At 38.4% G+C, this 24,922-nt stretch overlaps 2 protein-coding genes across 3 annotated transcripts; both read left to right on the plus strand.

Annotated features, from left to right (window-relative positions):
- Positions 1-1,937: 1,937 nt before the first annotated feature.
- BBS5 (Bardet-Biedl syndrome 5) lies at positions 1,938-13,045 on the plus strand. Of its 2 annotated transcripts, XM_057423626.1 has the most exons (12): positions 1,938-2,094; positions 3,847-3,929; positions 4,774-4,839; positions 5,728-5,777; positions 6,445-6,572; positions 7,464-7,599; positions 8,597-8,692; positions 9,297-9,359; positions 10,074-10,208; positions 10,398-10,481; positions 11,624-11,647; positions 11,758-13,045. In XM_057423626.1, exons 1-12 carry the CDS (start codon positions 2,033-2,035, stop codon positions 11,857-11,859), a joined length of 1,029 nt encoding a protein of 342 aa, XP_057279609.1. In that variant the 5' UTR covers positions 1,938-2,032; the 3' UTR covers positions 11,860-13,045. The 2 variants fall into 2 exon arrangements, with proteins under 2 accessions (XP_057279609.1, XP_057279610.1); XM_057423627.1 differs by lacking the exons at positions 8,597-8,692; positions 9,297-9,359.
- A 771-nt stretch (positions 13,046-13,816) lies between these two features.
- KLHL41 (kelch like family member 41) lies at positions 13,817-22,559 on the plus strand. Its single transcript, XM_057423625.1, has 6 exons — positions 13,817-15,763; positions 18,495-18,652; positions 18,745-18,852; positions 19,340-19,525; positions 21,336-21,482; positions 22,415-22,559. Exons 1-6 carry the CDS (start codon positions 14,654-14,656, stop codon positions 22,524-22,526), a joined length of 1,821 nt encoding a protein of 606 aa, XP_057279608.1. The 5' UTR covers positions 13,817-14,653; the 3' UTR covers positions 22,527-22,559.
- Positions 22,560-24,922: the final 2,363 nt, after the last annotated feature.

The following is a 24,922-nucleotide window of genomic DNA, read 5'->3' on the forward strand; positions in this document are numbered from 1 at the left end:
ATATAGTAAGGCCAGTATAGCATTTGTTGTAGTAATTACCCTTCTTTAGATCTTTAAATACTACCATTGTATAATCACTAACTATACTTCATTTAAAATTATATATATATGGCTTTTGAAAGAATTTTTGGTCATTAAAATGATGTAATTTATTTTCTATTACAGGCATCTGATGTTTGGCATGAATACTGCAATGAAGATTTCACTTTTTTAAAGCACAAGTATTCCCATAAATCCTATTTTAATACTTCAAGCATAAATTACCAATTTCCAAATTATTTGCAAAGTGCTACTCAGAACATACAGCAAATATAAATATAAAACATAAATACAGCAAATGCATCAACTTGTGGCCTGTGTGCTCTCTGGGTCACAAGACGGGGAGGTGGCTCAGCAGCCCACCTTTCCCAATCACATCATAGTTACATTTAGTCCTTTTTTCCTGTAAACTTTCCTCAGTTTCCATTAGCTAGCAAGATACAGGACAAATGCAGTTAAAGCACATCCATTGATTTATATGAGTGATTATAACAATAGCTGGCATCACTAAATTAGGTTAGTTCATGTCTAAAGTGGTCATCAATTCATTTCCCTTCTGAAAGCCAAGTCAAAATTTTAAATGCATTTTAATATTTTCATCTTTCTAAAAAAACTCTTAAATTTCTGTTCAAAGCATTGAAACACATCATAGAGTGTATTCTTTATTGTCTATCACTGACATACTGCTTTTTACCTTTATGTCTGCCTGTATATGATGTATTTCCTTTTACTTGACTTGTATACTTAAAAGCTTTTTTCTAATAAAACATTTCTAGGTTTACTGCCAGGACAGAGAACGGGTAATGGTACTTTTACAGGACTAAAAGCTTCTCTCACAGCTAAATTACACCTACTGTGTAATGTGCTCCTGATTAGGTAACTGGTTTTCTGACATAGCCCTTAACAAGACTGAACTTCTCAGGCACTCCTGCATATGAAACCTGACAATCTCTTTTGGTTGGGTTCGAGGATTTTTTTCCTGAACACATGGGAAGTTCAGCATATCAACAACAAAAGATGGAATGTGGCCTCAAGCCGAAGACCCACTACCCTTCCTACTTGAAGACCCTCAGCAGTGAGCCTGCCTAGATGTGGCAAAACATTGCCTTTCACATGGGCAGAGGGAGAGGAGAAGGGATGGCCAGCACCTGCAATGTTTTTTACTTCATGAAGTTTGCATCAACTTCCAGGTGGGTTTCAATGGGTTCCTCACCAATTCAGAGACCAGCTCCAGGAAACAACCTGCCAAACATCGAGTTTTTTTCCTATGATTCATACTTAATTTTTTTTTAATTGGTAGGCTACTGCCATTAAAATTCAGCTGGATACAATTTTCAAGTTATTTCAAACTAAAAATACATCACATTTAGTAAAAAAAAAAAACACCACCCCCCCAAAAAAAAAACAAACAAAAAACAACAACAAAGCCCACAGACAAAAACCCTCACCAAGAACCAACATAGGACTTAAAGCTGCAATTTACTGAGTGAAGATTTCACAGTTTTCAGGTTTCCTAACTGTACAGGGAATTGGCGTAACAATCCTCCACGGCAATACAGCTGTTGCCTTGTACCAGGCAAAGCTAAGACGAGAGGAAAAGCTGGAACTACTGAACGGGATGTTCCAACGACTCAGAGCATTCCACTCTCCTTCACAGAACGTTCGCAAAGGCCAAGGAGCACTTGGCGCTGCCGGGGCTGTACCTCCACGCCGCCGGGCCGCCCGCAAGCACGACGGCCAGCTCAAGGAACACACCAAACTGCCCAGTGACAGGAACCATCCCCATCTGTCGCCACCTGCGGCCGCTACCTCAGACCAGAGCGGGGCGGGGCGGGGCGAGGGCGGGCAGGAGAGAGGGTTCCCTCCCCGCGTGCAGCACCACAGCCAATCCCGCTCGCTGAGGGAGCGCGAGGCATCACCCCCGTTGCCAGCACGACGCGCGGACTCGGCGGAAAGAGAGCTGTGTCGCTGCGCCCCGCCGCGGTTGGCTGCCATGAGCGCGGTGCTGGACGTGCTGTGGGAGGACAGAGATGTCCGCTTCGACATCTCCCCGCAGTGAGTGCCATTGCACTGCTCTCCCCTTGCAGCGGGGCTTCGGGGCCAGCCCGGCAGCTGTCAGCAGGCCGAGAGCTGTCTCTCCAAGGGCTGAGCGCGACCGCCATTAGTGTTGCGGTGTATGCTGGGATCCTTCCCAGTGCGGCGGCGCGGAGGGGGGAGCTGTCATGTTCTGTGAGGGCGGGAAAGGGGTTGTGTGGCCCTTGGGGCTCAGGCGAGTTGAATGGGGAGGTCTTGCTAAGTGGAGTGTAGTCACCGTTTCCAATCTATAAAGAAAAGGGAAAATAATAAAGGTTGGATACTGGAGGACTGAGGGAAGGGTGTTCTGTTCCTAGCGTTAGCTGGCGTTGAAACAAAAGTCAGTGCCTGAGGGCATGGTTCCAGTCGCTGGTAACAGGGCTCTTTGTCGCTGCCGTGGTGTCGGCAGCCTGAGCGCACGGAAGCGGACAGTGGCTGTGCAGAGCGGCCAGAGCTGAAGGGCTGTCACATCCCTGTGGCAGCTGTGTCCTGGTTTCAGCAGAGAGAGAGTTAATTTTCTTCCTAGTAGCAGGTACAGTGCTGTGGTTTGGTTTTAGTATGAGACACCGTGCTTCCTCGCTCCTGCGGACCTTGACCTCTCATGAGCTGTGAACTTTGTCTGAGACATAAAATTTATGCTCTGGTTTCTGTGGCAAAACCTTGCATAGCTTTTGTAATACGGAGCTACAAATTAGCAGCTGGCTGATGATTTTGGGGATGGAGGCTGAAAGTGTGCTATCACACTTCATCTTGCTCCTACTCATTTGACCATACTGAGAATACTCTTTGACCTCTAGACACGCTGTCTGCAGTATTTTTAGAAACATGAAATTGTGTCTTGGACGTCTAAGCAGTTCTGTCTTTAGTTTCTTGTAGAATCGTCATGTAGACGGAGCTTGCTTCCATATTTAATGCTGATGTTGCTATTCTTGCTACCTCCACTCTAATGTCTTTTGTGCTATTCTAGTGATGTATTATTGAGTCCATACTTTGTGTCTTGATCCTGATCTTCAGTAGTCTTAGAGTCTCTCACAGAATTCCACTCCTGATAATGTATTTTATTTCTGTCATGCCAATACACTGAAGAGATTTGGCCGCTTTACACAATACAAGTAAAATACAGCAAAATTTCACATGTATTTAAGTAGTTAGACCAGTTAAATAAAGCAGAATAAAACAAACCAAATAATAATAATTTAAAAAAACAACAGCACAAACAAAAAGACAAAACCAACCAACCAAAAAACCACACACACAAAAAACAAACCATACCCTTTGTGGATATTTCCTTTGCTGGCAACTATTCTTTCTCATGCCTAACTCCATTCCCTATGACCTAAAAGTACAGCAAGGGGCAACAAACTATCCATCAAAAAAAAGATGTTAATGCAACTTTTTGGATTTTTCCCTCCTATGTTCACATACTTTATACTCCCAATTTTGGGGTATAGTTTGCTTGAGCACACTCGCTACATAATTACTTATTGTTATAATTGGATGATGATGGTATTAATATTCTTCATATGCCAGATGTAGTGATATCAATTTCAGGTATATAATGTTGATTTGTGTGTTTGTGTGCATGTATATATTTTTCATTGTACATAGGATGCACTAAGCAGAAAAAGGAGGAAGAAGAGCAAAGTGGGAAAATAGAAATGGCCTTTTAGAGCATAAATCTAATCTGTTTTTCATTAGGGGTTCTTTTTCTTCCTTTTTTTTTTTTTCTTTTAGACAAATGAAAATGAGACCTGGAGAGATCCTTATAGACTGCTTAGAGTCTGTTGAAGATACCAAAGGAAACAATGGAGACAGAGGTAACTGCATACTCAGGGAAATTGTAAACTTTCTAATATTTAATGTGTATAAGTTCTTAAAAGCCCTGTCTGGTTTCCATTGAACTCAGTAGCAATGTTCTGTTGCAGGTAATAAGTCCTACCTTTTTCACAGATCTGTCTTCCCTTAGAGTATTTTCAAATGGGATCTCTTGTTCAAAGTTACAGGAAGGTAATAATATTGTCTCAGAATTTGTTTAGAATTGAAAGCTTTGTAAGTATAATCCATTTATAAACATCGTGGTGATCTTTTGCTGTAATCCTGTTTAATACTTAGGTTTTTTGTAACCTAGTTCAAACTGAATCAGTAAGGAATATATTTATTTAGTGTGCAAGGTCATGAAGCTGCCAGCGAGCTGAGATGACCCTTCCTGGGGTTGGATGGGTTACTGTAGAGGGTATAGAAGTGAAGAAATTTGCATGTGACATAGAGGGGTGAGGTTATTCATGAAGACAGCTGCGACAGTTAACTCACTGCCTTCCCCTTCTCCTCCCCAGAGCAGTTCTGTACTGGTTGTGTCTTTGCAATTTTACCATAGGCAGGCGGATGTGAAGTCAGTAACTGTTCTTGGTTTGGTTTTGAGGAATGCTTATATATATGAGAGGTTGTTCCATCTGTTCCTTGCTGGATTTTCTCTCTGAGCATTCAAGAGAAAAAAGCATTGTGATTTTTCTGCTGGGGTGTCCTGTGCTTTTGTTTTTTTTCTCCTGTCAAGAGGAAGGACTATTCTGTTGTTTCAAGTCTAGAGGTAATGTACTGCAGAATGGGACATTTAATTGAATTGAAATTCCTCAGATTAAAAATACTTACACTCCTTATTTCCAGGTAGACTGCTTGTGACAAATTTGCGGATTATTTGGCGCTCACTGTCATTGCCCAGAGTCAATCTCTGTAAGTATCATCTCCTGTTAAACAACTGCAAAGTTCTTGTTTCCTTTATAGGGGCATACTGGTCTTTCACAACTGTACTGATTACAGTATAGAATAGTAAGGTATAGTTCTGTTGCTCTGTGAAGTGTGAAATAAACTATTACTAATGAATCTGTTTGTAATCTAGGAACTGTTATTAATATTCAATGTTAGTTTCTCAAAATAGAAGTGGAAGAGTACTTCAGGCATATTTTTCATTTGGCATAAATGGGATTATTTTTTCTCAAAAGAAAGAAAAGTTTGAGATTCTTTACATCTTACTTGTACTTCTTGTTGCCACCTGTCTGCTACTCACATTCAATATTGTCCTACAATTTTTATTCCCCACGAATACCTGCATTTCCAGATTTACTGTTGTAAGCTCTGAACAAGCTTCTAATTTTAACTGTATGAGTAGCTAACAGGGCTAAATTAAATATTAAATTAAATATTTAGTTTAATTTGCCCTTACTTTGTGCCCAAATTATTTTAATTGCTAAGTTCCTAATAGCCAGGCAATACTGAAAATCTGTATTCTGTTCATAACGCAGAGTGGTTGTGCAATGTCCTTCTTTGGAAATATTCAAAACTCAGTTGGACAGTACCCTGAGCAGTACCCTGAGAGTTGGTCCTGATTTGACAAAAGCATTGGACCGTATAACCTGGTACAAAAAGGACAAGGTCCTTTCCAACTTAGATTAGTCTTTGATTTTGTGGTAAGTTCCCAGACCATTAACCACACTGTAATTCTCACAAATAGCATCCAAAGCCGTGCTACAAAATTCAATATTGTACTTGGTTATTTTGACTTATTTTTTCTTGTTCTCAAAACTGTTCTTTTCTTTTTTTTTCCCTTCCCTTAACTTTTAGCTGTTGGTTACAATTGCATTATAAATATAACTACAAGAACTGCCAACTCAGTAAGTTTCAAAAAAAACTTCTTAAAATAATAAAGCTGTAATTCATTGTTTGTACCTATTGCAGTGTATTTCTATAATAATCTGAAAATTTACGTGCAAGAACAGTAATCGAATAATAATGGAAGTTTAGTTTACAAGTTGGGAGTGTACATTTTTATGGGAGTGTGGGTTTAGTCAGCTTCCTAGGGCAGTAAAACTGGTATAATCACAGTGGTGATTTCTTCTCCCCTCTAGATAAGTCAAGCACATGTTGGTTCATTGTGTCTAAATTTAACAAAAGTCTAGATTGGCACTAATTTTGTGCAAGAAAGCTCTTCAATATATAGCCTGAATTTCATACAACTGTGAAGCAAAGAAGGGGAGATTATGCAGGTTCCCCTGGGCAACTACATAGTAACAAACACAAAAATACTGTTTCAGTCATAATACTGCAATTATATAGCAGGCAGGCTTCATAATTCTACTGTTGATGGAATTGCTACTTTCTCAAAAAAAAACCACACCCTAGTTCAGTTGAAGACAGCAGTAGAGCAGTGGTAGAATCAGGATTACATATTCAGATATACTATTTAGACAAAGAATTTATAAAATATGTCAAGATTATTTATGTCAAGTACAGTCAAGCTACTGTATTGTCAAAATGCTAAATTTCATCTCTCCCTTACAGAAATTACGAGGGCAGACAGAAGCTCTGTATATATTGACTAAATGTAACAATACCCGGTTTGAGTTCATATTTACCAATGTTGTCCCCGGGAGTCCCAGACTCTTCACTTCAGTTATTGCTGTGCACAGGTAGCATACTTAAAATAGTATTTGTTCATTTATAAAATTCAATTAATTAAATATGTGGGATTACTACTGCTGATAGACCAAGTATATAACACCATATGTTAATATACAATTATTTATTTAACATTCAGAAAACTTTCCCAACAGAGTAGAACACAATCTCTAGAAGGAAGGGAGAGAATGATCACGTATTCTAGTAGGTAACCGTGCATAATGAAAATTAATGTTGAGTAATACCAGTCATTGATCACAGTTTATACACTTTGTGTGTACAAACTATTGGAACAGATAAAACCACAAAGAGCTAATTTCAGTGTGCATTTTCTACCTGTATTCTCTGTCTATAATAATTTACTGTAATTTTGGACCACTTAATGGTCCCCCCCCCAAAAAAGTTAGATCCTGGTCAAAACTCTAATTGATCACAAAACAGTGGATGTTTCCCACCTGAAGATAAATCATCTGGATGAGTTGGTACATAAAACATTACCATAGGTTTCTGTTTAAGAGCTGAGGAAAACAGGTGTATATATATTGGTTGGTTGTGACTTAAGCAGTGATAAAACAATTCTTCTATAACATGGGACCCAGAAGACTTATTCTTTGCAATGAAGTCTGGGAGATTAGTCTTAAGAAAGAAATAGTATGCACATGAGGAGTACAGGAGATCAAAACAGATGCCAAAAAAAAACTTTTACATTTAAAGATAACTTCACTTAGGAAAAGTAAAATGTAATGTTTTATACTGATGAAGTTTCAATAGTACTCTTCATTTTTGTGCAACATGGTGATAAAAAAGTTGAAAATATACACCATGTCATATTGGTGCTGAAACAAACAGTAAAGATAGTAGAAAATGCTTAAATGGTGACATTTATTTTTTATTTTTTGCAGAGCTTATGAAACTTCAAAAATGTATCGTGATCTGAAGCTGAGAAGTGCGTTGATTCAAAACAAGCAACTGAGATTACTACCACAAGAACAAATATATGATAAAATCAATGGAGTCTGGAATTTGTCAAGTGACCAGGTATAGTAAAAAATGGGACTATGTTGACTATAGCAACATTAAAATGTTTTGTCTTTCAATGTTTTGGTTTTGTAACCTCAGAGGAATTACCCTTAATTCAGTTCATCAGCTGATGTGTGTGGGGAAGCTGATCCCATGTATTTGTTACTCAGTACAACAAAGTCGCTTTTGGCAACATGAAGTCTACATGACATTGCTAATATGCAAGGAACTAGATACCCAGTTCCTGTTAAAAAGATATATTTGTCTTTAAAGCTCAGTATCATCCTGTAGGACAATCATGTTGTTTCCAGAGTGCTCCTCTGAATATCTGTAAATTTACATGCAGCTTTGACTGCAGTGTAAGACTATATTGTCTTTTGATTGCTGGAAATTGAAAACATTGGAATAGGAATCTATGTCTTAAAATATGGAAAAATAAAGACTAATAAGGAAAAAATAGAAAACATTTATATTCTTTTACAGGGCATTAGTTGCAAGTATTTCCCAGAGCCATGAAACAAAATGGGAGCTGTTATTTCTTCCTGTGCAATTTTATTCCAGAATGGAAATAAGATCCATCCTAACAAGCTAAAAAGTTCTGTCCTCTACGTTCCCTTGGCGCACATCTCCACAATTGCCTAAGTTTAACCCACATGCCATTGTACTTACACTATACGCCAATTCCAGATCTGTACAGTTAAGAACACGCTCAGACGCTTCATGTACTCCCATGAGGTCTGCTATGCTGTGATTTGATCCTGCTTAGTTGCAGTAATGGGTGCTACCATCTATTTTCACCACTTGGGCACTGTATCATTTGAAGATTGGCTCTTGTTCCCTTACAATCAACAGAAGCGTTTTTACTGGTTTTGGTACGAAATAATCAGGCTTTTATTGAATTAAATATGAAGCCGTGTCCTGCTCATGTTTGAATGGATAACAGTAATCATTGTATTTGGAACAAAAAAAAGGCTGTATACTTCAGAGCAGTTTTCACATGTCTTTTCTTTAATAGGGAAATTTGGGAACATTTTTTATTACTAATGTGAGAATAGTTTGGCATGCAAATATGAATGACAGCTTTAATGTCAGCATACCGTATCTACAAATCGTAAGTGTCTTAACCATTTTCAAAATGAACTGGCATAAGTTCAAGTATTCAGTTAAAACTCCCAGCTGACCAAAATTAATATTTCATGTCCCACAGTCAGGGATGAATTTATTCTTACTAGCATCAACCAAAGGGTAGGGTTGTTTGTTTAGATTTTTTTTTTGGGGGGGGGGTGTAGGCGTTTTTGTGTTTGTGGGTTTTTGTTGTTGGGGTATTTTTGTTGTTTCGTTGGGGGTTGGGTTGGGTTGTTTTTTTCCTGTCCAGATTAACTGGGAGCTTTTACTGGCAGGTACAGATGTTGAAAATGGCTTGCATTTCCAATTTTCAAACTATTTAGGGTGATTCCTCATGCCACTTGTGTACACTGGGATTAATGATCTGTGAACCTGATGTTCAGAAATGAACTGTTACTACTCCTGATAAAGACACTCTTCCCTGAGGTTCAGATTTGTAGTGGTAAATGGGAGGGAATGCTGGGAGCCAAGCTTTCAGAACCAGTAATTATAATAAGTAGTGTTTAAAAAAGAAAAGAAAAAGATAAAGCAGATTTTTATCAAGTAATTCCAAAATCTTTAACAAAACATTTTTGCCTCTTTACCATTAGCGTTCAATAAAAATAAGAGACTCAAAGTTTGGCTTGGCGCTTGTGATAGAGAGTTCTCAGCAGGTAAGAACCTTCAGTAGGCTTTTTTTTTCATTGATTACATTTTCATATATAATAATTGCCTAGTTCCAAAATGTTACAGGGCTACTTTTAAGGTATTTAGTATTCCTCCTCTGGGGCCTTTTGAACACAGCTTTTGAAAAGCCCTCTGCACTGCTTAAAATGTCTGTGTGTTTTGGTCGATACGGCTGTTGTGAGTTAGAGTTTCTCTAAGCAAAGCAGCAATAAGTCAGCATGACTGGTTAACTAAAATAACTCATAATAATAGTGTTAAACAGTATTTCCTGTCAGATTATTTTTGGGATCTGATTACTTCTATACTTAATCAAGACCACTATTTTTATTCTTTTTCACTTCTGTATGTGTTTCGCTCTAAGAGACAAAATTACTTTTCTTCAATTTGGCCTTAATCAGAAATGGTTTTAATGGTAGGATTTATTTTTAAAGTTCAACTAACTTTATGTACTGTATCTGAAAGCTTTTTTAATAACAACATCAAGCTCTAACAGACTAAACGTTTTCTGAGTAGCTAGGAATAAATCACTTGGTATCACTTCTGAATTAGTATCACTTCTGAATTTCTCCCACCCGTTTGCTTTTGATTTTCTATGCAAAAAGTTTATTGCCCATTTTTATAATGGAGAAAAAAGTTGTTTAAAGAATAAGCAATACCAGTAAATGTAGGGTTTTTTGTTGTTTTTTTTCTCTGTTATATAGAGTGGAGGATATGTCCTTGGTTTTAAAATAGACCCTGTGGAGAAACTACAGGAAGCAGTGAAAGAAATTAATTCACTTCACAGAGTTTATTCTGCTAACCCTATATTTGGAGTGGATTATGAAATGGAAGAAAAGGTACTCTACTACTTAAATTAGGTACATTATTGTGTTAACAGCAGTAATAAAAATGTATTAAACATATTAGATATGTGTATTTCCCTGCCTGTGACTTGGGGGATTGGAACTAGATGATCTCAAGGTCATTTCCAAACCACACCATTCTATGATTCTATGATTTACTTACTTCAGTGTTTTAATTTGCAGCCTCAACTTCTTGAAGATCTAACTGTGGAGCAGGTTCAAGATGATGTGGAAATAGAAGCTGACGAGCATACAGATGCATTTGTGGTAAGCTGTGGTAAAATACTTCTTGTTTGGTTATTCAACTGTAAAGCTGTAATCCTCTTTTAAAGATAAGCTACAACCAAACTTTCTATATTTAAAACACATCTACACGCCTTTTATTCAAAGTGCTAATCACTGCAGGTATTTATTCTATGTATGGATTTTTTAATTTAAGAACAAACTATTATTCAATATAATTAGTAGTAAGTATTTAAAGTAATAGTTGTGTGTAGTTTCTCAACACATTAAGATCAGGAATAACTTGAAAACTAGCAGTATAATATAATATAAACAAATACATTAAATTAAAACAAGTCTTCCTTCTCTTGGAGCAGATTAATAGATGGTATTATCTATATCCTCAGCATTCATCTGAAATTCAAACTTTTTGATTGAAAGATTTTTAGAAAAGCAGCAATTTTGGGTCACTCCTGACAACCTTTGCGCTCCTAACAATACCAGTTTAGCAAACTGCATTCCTGTTTGTCTCCAGTGTTTGAGGAAAGATTACTTTTAAATGAATGAGATTACTTCATGCCCTTCTTCCGAGGAATTTCCGAATTTACTCTGCAATCTAACACCTGACTACGTCACTGAGACCTGATACCCTGAAGAGTTTGAGACTTAATTTCCACACACAGAATGGGAAAGATTGTAGCTCTTTCCCAGATTCTGTCTGAGAGTAGAAAAATCTGGTTAATTAATCACAGTTACTCTGTGTTTGTTTCTTAGATTGAATATGATGATAACTGACATTTGATACTTAAGTTAGGGTTTGAAATTGAATAGTAGATGCTGCTGCACATGAGGCAAGAAATGCTAGGATGCTGTCAGTCTGTATTCATATTAACATTTTATTCCCTTTATTTTTCAGTGTAACAAACATAATATGGATATTTTACCATTTAAAAATCTTTGTTTATTATGATGGAAACCTCAAAGATTGGTATTTAATGAAAAACAACATAAGCACCAACTCCTGTTAGAACTCTCTATTTCAACATAGAAAAAACCCTGTTCTTACACAGACTGGTTTGTTGAAGACAGCTTAGCAAATACAGTTTTAACCCCAAGGAATTATTAGCAGATTTGGCTTTAGACTTTTTTTCCCAACATTTTGAGTTTTTTTTACCTTTCTTTTGCAGGCTTACTTTGCTGATGAAAACAAGGTAAGAACAGCTTCTTTCATACTATCAAATTCATGTTGTTAAAATGGGATAAGAAAATTAAAAAGTACCTTCTGCTTTATTTTCTCTTATACCTCGTGCATTCCAAAAAGCAACATGATGGGGAGCCTGTTTTTTCAGAAGAACTAGGACTTGCAATAGAGAAGCTAAAGGATGGATTCACACTCCAGGGACTCTGGGAAGTAATACCCTGATTCAGATTGTCACATATTTGTTTCTTAAGCAAGGAAAGACTCTCAGTTCTTACTGGGCTTGTGGGATCTGTAGAAGATGATTTAGAAATACCAGAGTAACAGATAAAGAACATGCCAAAGAGTGGGCAAATATTGGATGGTATGCCCTCAGGATATGTCATAAATGAAAGATTATTTAAAACCCTTGTATGTATAAAAGTGTTGTATTTATTACGTTGTGTGAAGAGCTGGAGGACTACCAGTATCTAATGTAAGAAGGGGCAGGGCCCCAGCTGCTGGGGGAGGCCGTGCCCCCTGCAGACACTCACACATTCCACAAACCTCAGAAGTCCCACCCTTCCTCTGGTCCCACATTGTAAGGCCCCAAGAAGTCCCTCCTCTCTGTCAGGCTGTGAGGACCTGGAAGTCCCTTCCCATTTTATTTCCACTGCCATTATGTAAAATGTCATATGCCACATTTTCACTCTGCTTTTGATTGGCTGACTGTGGATTTTGACACGCTCATACCCAGGTGTTTTCAGGCTTGTGACTGACAGGACCAGCCATCCCATCCTGCTTGCCCCAGAAGGTGGTCAGAGCAGGAACTCCCTTCCCCTAACAACACAGGGTCCACTGTGGTGTTTCAGACACCATTTTATGGCAGGTAGCCACCATTTATTTATTTTTATTTTACAACTCCATGACCCATGTGTTTATATACTGCCCTGCAATGGGCTGCCAGGACCAGCTAACACTAGTCATTTTACCTGCAAGTATGTTGGAAAAGAAAGACTCCTCTTCCTCACACATGAAGACCACCGTTAGAGATAGGGCAGTGTGGTTGATAGTTTGATGCTCAATTTAAAGTAGTCACGTATTTATATACAGTGATGTATTTTCCCATAATGATTACATCTAGATCAGAGGTCCATAACTTGTTAAATGTTGTGCAACACAGCAATATTATCATATGCGGAACATTTTGTATCTAGGCATATTGGTTCTGTCACTGCAGCTGTGCTGTCACTGAAAACTTTGATGAAGAGCAATACTGTTCCAAATACTAGTTTTGATGTCTCATAATCTTGTTAAATGTTCAGCACATAAGCACATATCATTCCAGATACTTACTTAATCGTATTCCAGAGATCTTCATACAGTTCTTTCTTTTTGATGTTTTGTTTAGTGTTTGGGTATTTGTTGTTGGGTTTTGTTGTTTTTTTTTCCCTAGAGCTCTTCTTTAAGGAATGATCTTGAAAAAAGTGCACACACAAATAGCTTCTGTGTCTGAGTCATTAGACCTTTCTGATGTTATGTATTAGAGAGAAATGAGTCATTTATTGTTTAAAGGAAGATGCAGCTGTTACGTTTTCTAGTGAGATAAGACCTCTACGCTATTTTCTATAAGTGGAAAAAGTCAAATGAGCCCTCCTCTCAGCTGTTGTTTTAGCAGCTGACTGTTAATAGTAAAGTAACTGTGGTGTGAATGTAATTGTGGTGTTTGTCAAAAGTCTCTCAAGGTATGTATTTTAGTGAAATACTGCCTATGTTGAAAAGCAGTCACTATTTCAATAAACATCGATAATGTTATACCTCGCTGTAGATCTTGCATTCAAACAGTTGCATTTTGATCCTGTTTCTATTACTTTTAATGACCATTTTACCATATGAGTAAAAAGCAATCATGGTATGGGCAAAACACAGCCCTTCACCAAGGTACATTAAACAGCTTAAAATTTCAAATTTATTTCGGTTCTGGATTACAACCTTAAATAAACATCTAAATGTTCCCAGTCTAAATTGTGAAATGTTCAACATTAGCATAATTTTTCTAAATTCACATTCACTTTTCGAACTACTTTTCTGATTGTGGGCTTTTTTAGTTTTAATTCAGATTTCTCTTTTTGGTGTTTTAAATTACACATTTGTTAAATAATGTTAAACTGGTGGATTCCATGTGTTTCATTCTCTATTCTACTGTTCTGATGTACTCGTTTTGGTTTAGTTTAACAGCAGTTAGCACCATTTCTAGTACAGTCAAATTTAAAAGGATTGGTAAGGTCCAGAGTACCTGAAATGAAGAATGATGTTTAGTAAGGGGGTGGAGACTTACTTAAATTATTTTTGAAAGCAGAACTTTACCTGACTAATGCATCTTTTATGTCTGAGTAGTAGGAGTTAGTTTACAAATAAATACAACCAAAAGGATATTAAGAAGAAGCTTGGAATGAATTTCAAAGTCTTATTATCAATATCTGAAGAAATCGCAGATGTGATATGGGTATGTAAAAAAATAATTTTAAAGCGTAGATAATTGATGTGAAGTTCTGGATGCTTTCAGTATCTTTAAGTATTGAGAAACTCTGAAACAAACTGAACAGTACTTGCAGCTGACAACTTGATTAACAATATTTCTGTTTCAGTATATTTGGTAACATGTATATTTACAATCTTGCTCATGGCTGTCTCACTGAGGGTCAGATTCTGCTGTTCTTACTCATCTCAAGTAATTTCTTACATTGCACGTAATCTCATTGATTCAGTGTGGAGCACGGTGACAAAACCTGACCATAGCAACTAAAGCAACAGTTGCTTCTTTCACTCTTTAACAGCTGCGAGAGAAGATCTATTTTTCCAAACCTGCCATCTTAAATTCCGACCTGTAAGAGTATGTACCTATATTTAGCTAGCTAGATTAAATTGCAGAGGCTTCAGGCAGGGCAAAGCACATTGGTCTGCCTTTTTTACAGACAGACCTTTGGGCAGACAACAGCTAAAGCTTTCTGCTCCCTCCCCTTTCCCAAGTGTTTGTGAAATGGATTCCCAAAGGGAACTCACTGAAGAGCTCAGACTTTACCAATCCACCCTTCTTCAGGATGGCCTCAAGGAACTCCTTGAAGAGAAGAAGTTTGTAGATTGCTCTCTAAAAGCTGGTGACAGAAGCCTGCCTTGCCACAGATTGATTCTGTCAGCATGTAGCCCTTATTTTCGTGAGTACTTCTTATCCGAGCAAAATGAAGAGAAAAAGAAGGAGGTGGTTCTAGAGAATGTTGACCCCAACATCCTGGATATGATTGTCAAATACCTTTATTCAGCAAGTATTGATCTTAATGATTCTAATGTGCAAGATATTTTTGCTTTGGCCAGTCGCTTTCAGATCCCTTCTGTGTTCACTGTGTGCGTCTCCTACCTTCAGAAGAGGCTTGCTGTTGGTAACTGTCTGGCCATCCTTCGATTGGGTGTTCTGCTTGATTGCCCAAGGCTTGCATTTTCTGCCCGTGATTTTGTTTCAGATCACTTTGTGCAGATCTGCAAAGAGGAGGACTTCATGCAGCTTGCCCCGCATGAACTTATCTCAGTTATTTCACCTGACAGCTTAAATGTAGAGAAGGAAGAACTGGTATTTGAAGCAGTAATGAAATGGGTCCGAACAGATAAGGAGAACAGAGTAAAGAGCCTGGGGGAAATTTTTGACTGCATACGTTTTCGTCTTATGCCAGAAAAATATTTCAAAGAACATGTTGAGAAGGATGATATAATCAAAAGCAACTCAGACCTCCAGAAAAAAGTAAAGATTATTAAGGATGCTTTTGCTGGAAAACTGCCTGACACAGGCAAAAGTACAGAAAAGTCAACCAAAGGGGAGGTGAACGGTGATGTAGGAGATGAAGATTTACTGCCTGGCTACCTGAATGACCTTCCCAGGCATGGCATGTTTGTCAAAGACCTAATACTTCTGGTTAATGACACTGCTGCAGTAGCTTATGATCCTCTTGAAAACGAATGCTACCTAGCAGCCCTGGCAGAACAGATTCCCAGAAATCATTCCAGTATAGTCACCAAACAAAATCAGGTCTACATTGTTGGAGGACTGTATGTGGAAGAGGAGAACAAGGATCAGCCTTTCCAGTCATACTTCTTCCAGGTATAAGCTTCATAACTGGTGCAAAAACGGGTGCTTATAAGAGTTACTGAAAGGTATTCTGAGTCTATGCAAGTGAGTTGTTTAGTCTCTCTGCACAGTCAATGGAGAGAAGTATCTGTAAAGAGCTATTCCTGTCTCAGAGAGATCAATGAAACCAAGGGACTTGCATGTTCTCTTTCAAGATCAAGCCCCTGGCGAGATCTTGGAAGAGATGAATAAGAGTAGTGTATTATATCTAGGCACTGGTTTTCATTGTTTAAGGCCCAGATTTTTCATGGTATAGATGCCTAAATTTAAGCCTAGTAATACTTCTGTAAAACACCTTTTATGAGTTCGTGTTAATTTCCATGAAACCAGAGTGTTTTGCTGCTTTAGACATAATGTCTTTCTTTTTTCTGAATCTGAACTATTTTTGTGACAGCAGTAATGTGTGTATTTTAAATGCCACTTCTGTTGATAAAATTCCAGAAGTCTTTTTGTCGCATCAATATTGGAAACAGGAGGGCATTCTAAAAATACAGAATTTAGCTGTAGAAGGTTGTTTTCTTGGCAAACTGTCAACGGCAGTAAACTAAATACCATCTTTCAAATGAAAGCATAATTTTATATCTTTGTAAATCTGTAGAAGACCGATTAATACAAACTGTAACTTGCACAACATGTTTCAGAAAAATGAGCAAAACTCCAATCTGGCATGCTTACACCATAACCTGTTGTGGTTTGAGCTACCTGCCTACATGCTTGGGGGAATATTTAAACTATCTGCTAATGAATTATGCAATATGCTGCTGGCCACATCCCATCCTTAGGCCTAAGAGAATGAAAGTAGGTGCTTATTCAAATATGAAATAAAGCAGAGTGATAAGCAGTGATGGAATTTTAAAGCCTTCAGATATTAAAAAAATCCAAATATTAAGTGTTCATACGAGTATGGCTTACTACAATTTCATACACAGTGAAAGTGCTGGTTTCAGGCATTTGTTATACCTATGAGAGGGAATTCTTAGTTTGCTGGAGAGGGATTAGCACTGTTTCATTTCCATGTAGGTGTGAAACACTGACCACTGAAGTGCAAACTTTGTTACAGAAATATTATTCTAATAAAAATACTGTGTTGATGTCGTAATGTAATATGATGTCATAATATAATCCAGAAACAAACAGTCCATGTCTCAGGCCACTAGAAAGGGGCCTCTGAAAAACTTAACCTGAAGATTGATATTAAAAATTGATAAAGTTTTCAGAATTCTACTTTATGTGTCTATGTACGTTTCCTGAAATCCTGATCTCTTGCTTGTCGTCTTAAAGTTTCCTTGCTGCTGCTACTGCCTATAGTTAAAACACTTCTCTGCAATACCGATGTAGCTGTTTTTCCCTCTAAAATGGTAATGTGGTGCCAAACCAATTTGCATTCAGTGATCTCCCTTGCTCCACCAGTGGAGCACTTGTTACCATTTTATTTGGTAGCAACCTAGGAGCAAACAAGGCTGCCACTGCCTCAAAAATGCATGACTAGTTTATGCCAGTATCAGTAGATACGTCATCTTCAAGAGTGATTAACTAGCGTGCTGTGATCTGTGATGGGTACATCTTCTTCTCATTAAACCACCCAGATACAGGTGCTGGGCTAATCCCATGAACTAAATTTCACTGTTGCAATAAAGCAATAGGGGTGTCCAACAGGGGTGGTCTATCAAATCTGGGAGATGCATTTTAGCATGGAGACCTTGACTGTGAAACATACATCTGGAAAAGGTTGTCACAGAGCTAAACCCAGGCCTGACTGCTTTGACTGAACTTTCTCTTGCTTTCTATCAAATGCCTCTACATTTGTGCAAACTCGCATTTTACTTTCCCTTCCTGCACATCATGAAGCAAATCTGTACACAGTAGAAGAGAGAAGATAGATACTCTTTTCAATGTTAGAAAGCATTCAAGTTCAATTGCAAGTTCTCAGATCAAAACAAAAATTGAGCACCACAGTTCTAGAAAAACACTGTTTTGTTTCGTTTGTTTGCTTTCTTCTGTCCTCCTTCTGCTGCTTCTCCTTAGGTGTTTTCAGCATACTGAATATGAATCAAAACAGCCGTGGGAGTACTTCAATAGGGATGACATCAATGTTATTGCCAAGGGAGCTGCACTGCCTGCCTTTTTTGCTTAGGAATGATGACTTTATGCATTGCACCTTCAGTGATCTCAGGAGCTTTTGAGGGTATTTGTGATGAAACACCATGTCTTTTGCTGTAGGGGTTGCAGAATAAACATCTGTGACATTTGCTGATGATTAAGAATGGTGTGAGGATGTCTGGCATCTCTCATTGCAGCAATGAGCACAACCAGCTAAATGCGTAGTTGTGGAATAGCAGGAGTGCCTGCTTTCTTCAGACAGGAAGAAGAACAATTTGTTCTTTCCAACATGTGATAGGGAACTTAGAATGAAGGATCTTAAAACAAGGAAGAAGTTTAATAACGGGGCAGAGAAACTGTGAGGGTGAACAGATGCAAAGAGAGCTGTGTGGCATTGACTCTGCTGTCTCTCAGCACCATGAAGCAGAGTTGGGGAGAAGTCATCATCACTAGCTGCACTGAGGGAGGGATAGATTGCTCAAGCAAGCAGATGAGCTGTTCGGAGGCACTGATTGCAGTTAGATTAATTTTGTGGAACAGTGTTCATTGTGTGAATTTTTACTATTTGCCTTTCCTAACACTTCCTGTTCTGATGCTCTTTCAGCTGGATAGCATCGCTGGTGAGTGGCTTGCCCTTCCTCCACTGCCGTCAGCCAGGTGTCTCTTTGGGCTGGGAGAGTCCGACAGCAAGATCTATGTAATTGCAGGCAAGGATCTTCGCACAGAGGAGTCTCTAGATTCAGGATTGTGCTATGATCCTGTGTATGTTGACAATTTAATTCTGCCCACTGAGGACGTGTAACTAGCCCATTGTTAGTTGAAAGATCCTAACGGTGATACTCTTCTTGTTCCAGCGCGATGAAATGGGGTGAGATCAAAAAACTACCCATCAAAGTATATGGCCATGCTACTATCTCAAACAATGGACTGATATATTGTCTTGGTGGAAAAACTGATGATAAGTGAGTCTCTAAGTCTTTTCATGATGATTTATAATGTTATTTGGTTGGTCTTTATAGATTATATGTTCTCACCCTCAGAAGTTAGGGTTGCTCTTTTTTACATCTCTGGATTAATGTTGCTAACATTTTGGCAGAGGGGAACACATTATGGCACCTACGATATCTTTTTCATTACAAGGAAAAATTGCATATAACTTGTAATCCCAACTAGTTATTGTAATAACCCTACTTATTCCAAGGCAAATTTTACTTACATTGCAGACACATTAGTAATACATAGCTATGAGGACCCTCATTGAAAGTATTAGTTCTATGGATGTGATTAGTGCTTTGTAGACATGCAAATATTCCCAGATTAGATACAAAAAAGGATCTCATGGAGGGGAGAGAGGTGTGATACTAAACTCACACAATCCACTTCAACTAGGTCTCGCTTGGAACAAGCCAAAAGTTCCTTAGAATGAATAAAGGTTTTTTTCTTCCCCAGGAAATGTACTAATAGACTGTTCGTATACAATCCCAAGAAAGGAGACTGGAGAGACCTGGCTCCAATGAAAGTGGCTCGCTCAATGTTTGGAACGGCTATCCATAAGGGCAAGATTGTCATTGCAGGTGGTGTCACTGAAGAAGGCCTTACTGCATCTGTTGAAGCTTTTGATCTGACCACCAATAAGTGAGTACAACATTCAAGCTATTTTAAGGCAAGGGTTTTGCCATCTAGGTAAAATCACTTTTAGGAGCCCTGAGCTGAGTCACAAAGGTGTTCAAGTGCCTATACTCCCACTGAGACACTTGGTCTACATTCACATCTACAGCAATAGCAACAGCAGCAGCAGTTTAAAGAACCAGTATCTCTGGCCATTTTTCCTGCCCCCATGTGCATGTTCTATGCTAGTATAGCTATATTGCAAACATGATCAAAGAGCTCAAGTAGCAAAAATAACCCACCCTCTAATCTTGGGTTTTTTTAAGTCTGATTACTTTCCCAGTCTCGTTGACCACACAGCCATATTATGCCATCTGTGCTGGCATAACAGGGGAAAAGTGGGAGAGATGGGCAGGGGCCGCAGTATCTAGTTGAAGCAGCACTGACACTAAACATGAACCCCCAGCAAGAGAAATCAGGTCCCTGAGCAGGACTAGCTGAATGTCCTTCAGGTATGTGGCCTCATGATGTCTTGCTGTTCATGTACCTTGTCGCAGCAAATACTGTTTACTACTAGTTACTGACTGGCAGCTAATTCTGCTTATTTATTTAATATGAAAACTCCAGGAAGACTTCCAATTTTAAGTGCATGCTATGAATTGCTGTAAAGAAAAAGTAATGACAAAGAGTAAGTCCCACCTGAAATTAGCTCACTTATTTGGTTCAGAAACTTTCCAGTGCTCTTCCTTACAACACAGATGATCTTTTGCAGTCAGCATCCCTCAAATGTTTATGATTTTCCAGGAGTTTATACCCTCTGTATCTGTCTTTCTACTCTTAATTTTCATTTTGGTTATTTTTGCTACTTTTCCTTCCTATTATCTGACTTACGAACTTTCATTTAAAATAATACCCATAAAGCTTTATTATGATAGCTCAGACTTGTAAGTGGTCCTGGATGCTCTTTTATCAACAAGCACTTCTACTGTACATAAACACGTGGCTGGGCTGTCTTCACTGACAGATGGCATTGCAGCCATCAACCTCACAACAAAAGCTTTAACTTAACTGTATGCTATCCCAAAGAGACTTGCTTATAGAGTTTACCAATACAAAATGTGAATTATGCAAGAAGTAATTCTGAGGGAACTTTGGACTTTACAGCTCCTATAGAAGCAAAGGAAAGTACAGGTCACTTTGTTACCATGATGTTGGGCAGTCTTCTCCTCCACTGTTCAGAAATACCTTCTGCTTGAGGATGCTGACTGCAGGCTCTTGCCTTGGTTTACTCTGGTTTGTTACAATCAAGTCACACAAGTGAGAGAAACCAATTAGCCTATTAGTTTTGATTTTGCCATTATTCAGCAGTGGGATGTCTGTATGGTTTATATGTTCCTAGGTGTGAATTGGCAGAAAACTTGGAAGGATGCTAATAAGCTCCAGTGACTTTTTTTAAACTCAAATGATTATATCAATGCTACTTGACATGGATATGCATTTTGGAAACTGTAGACAAAAAATGAAAGTAGCTGGGGAACAAAACATCTGTATAACGCATATTGCTGATGATGGGCCCAAGAAACCTGCAAGAAGTGGACATCTGGTAAGAGATGTCATCACAATGCAGTTCCATCACTTAAGACTTGTGGGTAGTCCCTGTGGGGATGGAGATACTGAAACTGCTGCTAAATGCCAGATCTGTTTCCTTTTACTAAACCATTCACTCAAAGATGTCCTTGGTATCTGGATTTTTGTCACCCAGAGGTGTATTTTAATTAATTCTCTGTAGAATATTTGTCATGTCTTAGCTAACTTAGGTTTTTCTTTTCATCTTTAGGTGGGAGATAATGCCTGAATTTCCCCAGGAGAGAAGTTCCATCAGTTTAGTCACCTTAAGTGGAGCTTTGTATGCTATTGGAGGCTTTGCAATGATTCAGCTTGAATCTAAAGAATTTGCACCCAATGAAGTCACTGATATATGGAAGTAAGTTTCACTTTAATCACATTTTCCTGATGGAAAGCTAGATCTAAAATAGAGGTTTTCTGTTTAACTCTGGAAACGAACCATAGCACAGGTTGCAAAGCACTTCTTGAGTTTGTCAGAAACTAAGAGATAAACATGAGATTTGGATCTAATAACTACTTCTGCCTACTGCTAATTTAAACAGTCTGAGTCATGATCTTCAGATGCTCTACTCTTTTCAAAAGAGTAAATTGCCAGTCTTTCTTGGCAGGCTTAGCCTTGTAAGTGTACCATAAAAAAAACATTCTCTGTTTCATGATATGCAGAAAAGCCTCTATACACAGGGGTTTGTACATGGTCATGTCTCAATAGTCAAATGATTAATTGTTCCAAGAGAATCAGAAATGCCTATCTTGTAGATCATTTTTTTAAATCTAAATCTCAGTGGCAGTGATGAAACATCACACTTTGGCTGTGACTCTTCAGTTGCTAACTTAGATTCAGAAGTTTAACTGGCAGAAGGATAGAAAGGATTCCCAGAAAAAACATCTTTGTATGTAAGAATCTGAAGGAATTCAGAAGGGATACATAAGACAAGGCAGAAGCTTTTGTAGGAGTAATTAAAGAAGCGTGGCAGGCCAGCAACAAGCTTTACGGACCAGGAAAAGGACAACTTGCATTTCCTCTAGTTCTAGAGGTCAAAAGCAGGTTTTTGTGCCATCTTTCAGCAGACGGTTGCTATAAGCTTTTGCAACATGTGGACTGTCCTCCATTTCCTGTATTTCTTGGGTGACATGGTCTAGTGTGAGGTGTCCAGACCCCTGGCAGAGGGGTTGGAACTAGATGATCTTAAGGTCCTTTGCAACTCAAACTATTCTGTGATTCTATGTGTGATGAAGTATCAACCCCAAATTTTTAGAAGTTATGTTCTGACCTTGTTATGTTAAACCTAGGTATGATGATGAAAAGAAGGAATGGATTGGCATACTGAAAGAGATCCGATATGCTACTGGAGCCTCCTGCCTGGCCACTCGCTTAAACCTCTTCAAGTTATCAAAACTATAAACAAAATGCTGGAATACAGGATATGGCGAGGGAGTTTCAGTAAGCTCTTCTGGTTTTGTTGCATGGAAATGTCCCCAGATTGTACAGAGGTTTGTAGCAGCACACTAGTTATACTATTGACTGTTAAACAGGTCATCTGTCTGTCCAAGTCTTACTAGCTAACCGATTTTTTGCAGGGTTTTAAGTCCTGAAGAATTCTGATTAATGTTTATTAGAATAAGTGAAGATTTCAGAGAGAACTCCATTTTTCACTCTATGGAATTGCCAGTAAAACTAGTTAAGACTTCCTTATGCTCAGACAATCCAGGATATATCCTCCAAACAATGCCCATGAATTAACTGTTAAGTTAAATATAACTAGTAGGTAGCTCATACTATTCTTATTGGCTGTTTGTACAGCCTGATTTTCCCCCTCAGCAACATATGTAAATCCTGCATTCTTCAGCCATATCTTGAAAATATTTTCATTAGAGCCTTCTAAAAATAATTTAGCCTGGAATTGAAGTTGCATGTTGAAAAGTGGGCTAATACTGCGTGGCCTAAGAAATGCCATTCTCAGCCAAAGATAGCAGTGTAGCCAGACAAGAGGAAAGAGAGCAGAGGTCACAAGATTAGTAGCTCTACTGTCTCATCTACTGTTTAAGCTTCTGGTAACAAGTTTTTTTCCACTTTTTTATGCTTTTATATTTATTTCCAAAGCAAATATTTTATGGAAGTTTTTCTCAGAGATCTGAGGCCATTAACAAGAACTCATGAAAAAGTCCTAGATCATCAGCAAATACGGCAGAGAGGACTTTTTCATCTAATAAAGAGTTGATGCATTTTGATGTTGAAAATTTTAACAATTAAACTTTGTTTTTAAAACTATAAAACTATCACTTGGTGGTGTCTCTTTTAGTGATCAGCTCATCATCACTGTCATAGTGGCAGGACACAGATTGCTTACTACAGCCTTTGCCCAAAACAGCACTTAGTTTCCTTGAAGTAGATTATACCCACCATTTCTATAGAGGATCTCTTTGAAGGATTTCACTCTTGGATAAAGTGGGTGTCATCAATCTAAAGGATGTCATAAATCTAAATCTTATTACAACTGATGTAGCAAGAAAACTGGAAAAGCAGCCCACCACACCTGACCAAGTAGCAATTCCAATTACCAAATGACCCCTTGCATTGCCTTTCTAGGAGACAGAGGTTAATGGGGCAAAGATGCAGCCATCATAGCTCCTTTCAGTATGTTACTGTGGACTGGTACTTGATCTGTGTGTGGGACATATGTCTTTTCATCCTCTTTAATACCCAGACCTTCAGCTGATCTTGGCATCTTTTCATTGGCTCCAGTTAAATCACTGGCTTACACCAGCACATCTGCTCTAACACTTGCTGATTTAATTGAGAAAGAATGAATGCAAAGGATCAAAAGCTGGACATTTTACTGAAATGCTCTTACATTGTGCTTTTTGTAGAAGCCCTTTCTGAATCCAATCACACGAAGTTTTAATTCTCTTCCCATTGTGAAAGCTCATAACTTTATTCATAAATGACTTGAATTGAAGATTCTGGCTTGGCACAGCATGACTGCCAGATACCTGAAAAGCAGGGTTCAGCTCAAACACATGACCACCCATGACTGATCACTTTAGCTACAACCACTGCCACCTTTCTTAGGCTCTGAAGTTGCTACTTGAAGGCCATCTATACAAAAGCCAGGTCATGCAAGAGACCTCTGACTTGCAGCCCACCATCTGAGATCCTAGCTGGTATGTATGATTACTCCTTTTTTTACAAAACATAATGTGCATAGAGTCTTTCTCTGTGTTATGCCTTCAATGATGTTTTCTCAAAGCACTTGTCTTCTATGTTTTGGAGCCCTTGTCCTTTTGAGACCATAAGCAGGCAGCCATCTACTACTTCTTTCAGTCATTCCACAAATGTGAGGGCTGCCTCAGGAGGAGAGCTCCTTGCAGCTTAGGTCTATTCTGTTGTTTTTTTCTTGGCTTTTCACTAGTGTCCTGATTCATGTCCAGTCAATAAAAGTATCTCCTTCTACTACTGAGTAGTAAAAAAAAAAAGTGACAGCAAGGTGCAGATGGTCAATTCAGAATGCAATTGCTTACCTTTGCCAGGTTTAAAAGGAAGTGGTAAAAAGAATGTCTATTGTTTCTACTAAAAAGGGAAAACATACACACGTTGCGTGTGTGAAGAAGATGGGGACAGCTGTAGTCACAACATGGCTGCCTTTGAAAACTGGCTGATTCATTGAAGTACGGCTATGCTGCAGTTACTGCTCTACAGTGAACACCTTCTTGGATACTCCAACTTTTTCCTTCTACATCTCAGTATTTCATGCCTCCTGAATCAAACCCTGGCTGGGCTCAGTCACAGGAAGTTGGTAA

The sequence above is a fragment of the Pezoporus wallicus genome, unplaced genomic scaffold, assembly GCF_028554395.1.
Source record: "Pezoporus wallicus isolate ANWC-B61680 ecotype Strahan unplaced genomic scaffold, APGP_CSIRO_Pwel_v1 contig_1181, whole genome shotgun sequence".
Taxonomy (NCBI): domain Eukaryota; kingdom Metazoa; phylum Chordata; class Aves; order Psittaciformes; family Psittacidae; genus Pezoporus; species Pezoporus wallicus.

Bases quoted from the DNA above. Each gene is read 5' to 3' on its own strand.
- BBS5 (XM_057423626.1), top strand. From the start codon at position 2,033: ATGAGCGCGGTGCTGGACGTGCTGTGGGAGGACAGAGATGTCCGCTTC. The intron at 2,095-3,846 runs GTGAGTGCCATT...TTTTTCTTTTAG, and splicing joins CGCTTCGACATCTCCCCGCA to ACAAATGAAAATGAGACCTG. The intron at 11,648-11,757 runs GTAAGAACAGCT...CATTCCAAAAAG, and splicing joins ACTTTGCTGATGAAAACAAG to CAACATGATGGGGAGCCTGT.
- KLHL41 (XM_057423625.1), top strand. From the start codon at position 14,654: ATGGATTCCCAAAGGGAACTCACTGAAGAGCTCAGACTTTACCAATCC. The intron at 18,853-19,339 runs GTGAGTCTCTAA...TTTCTTCCCCAG, and splicing joins GGTGGAAAAACTGATGATAA to GAAATGTACTAATAGACTGT. The intron at 19,526-21,335 runs GTGAGTACAACA...TTTCATCTTTAG, and splicing joins TTTGATCTGACCACCAATAA to GTGGGAGATAATGCCTGAAT.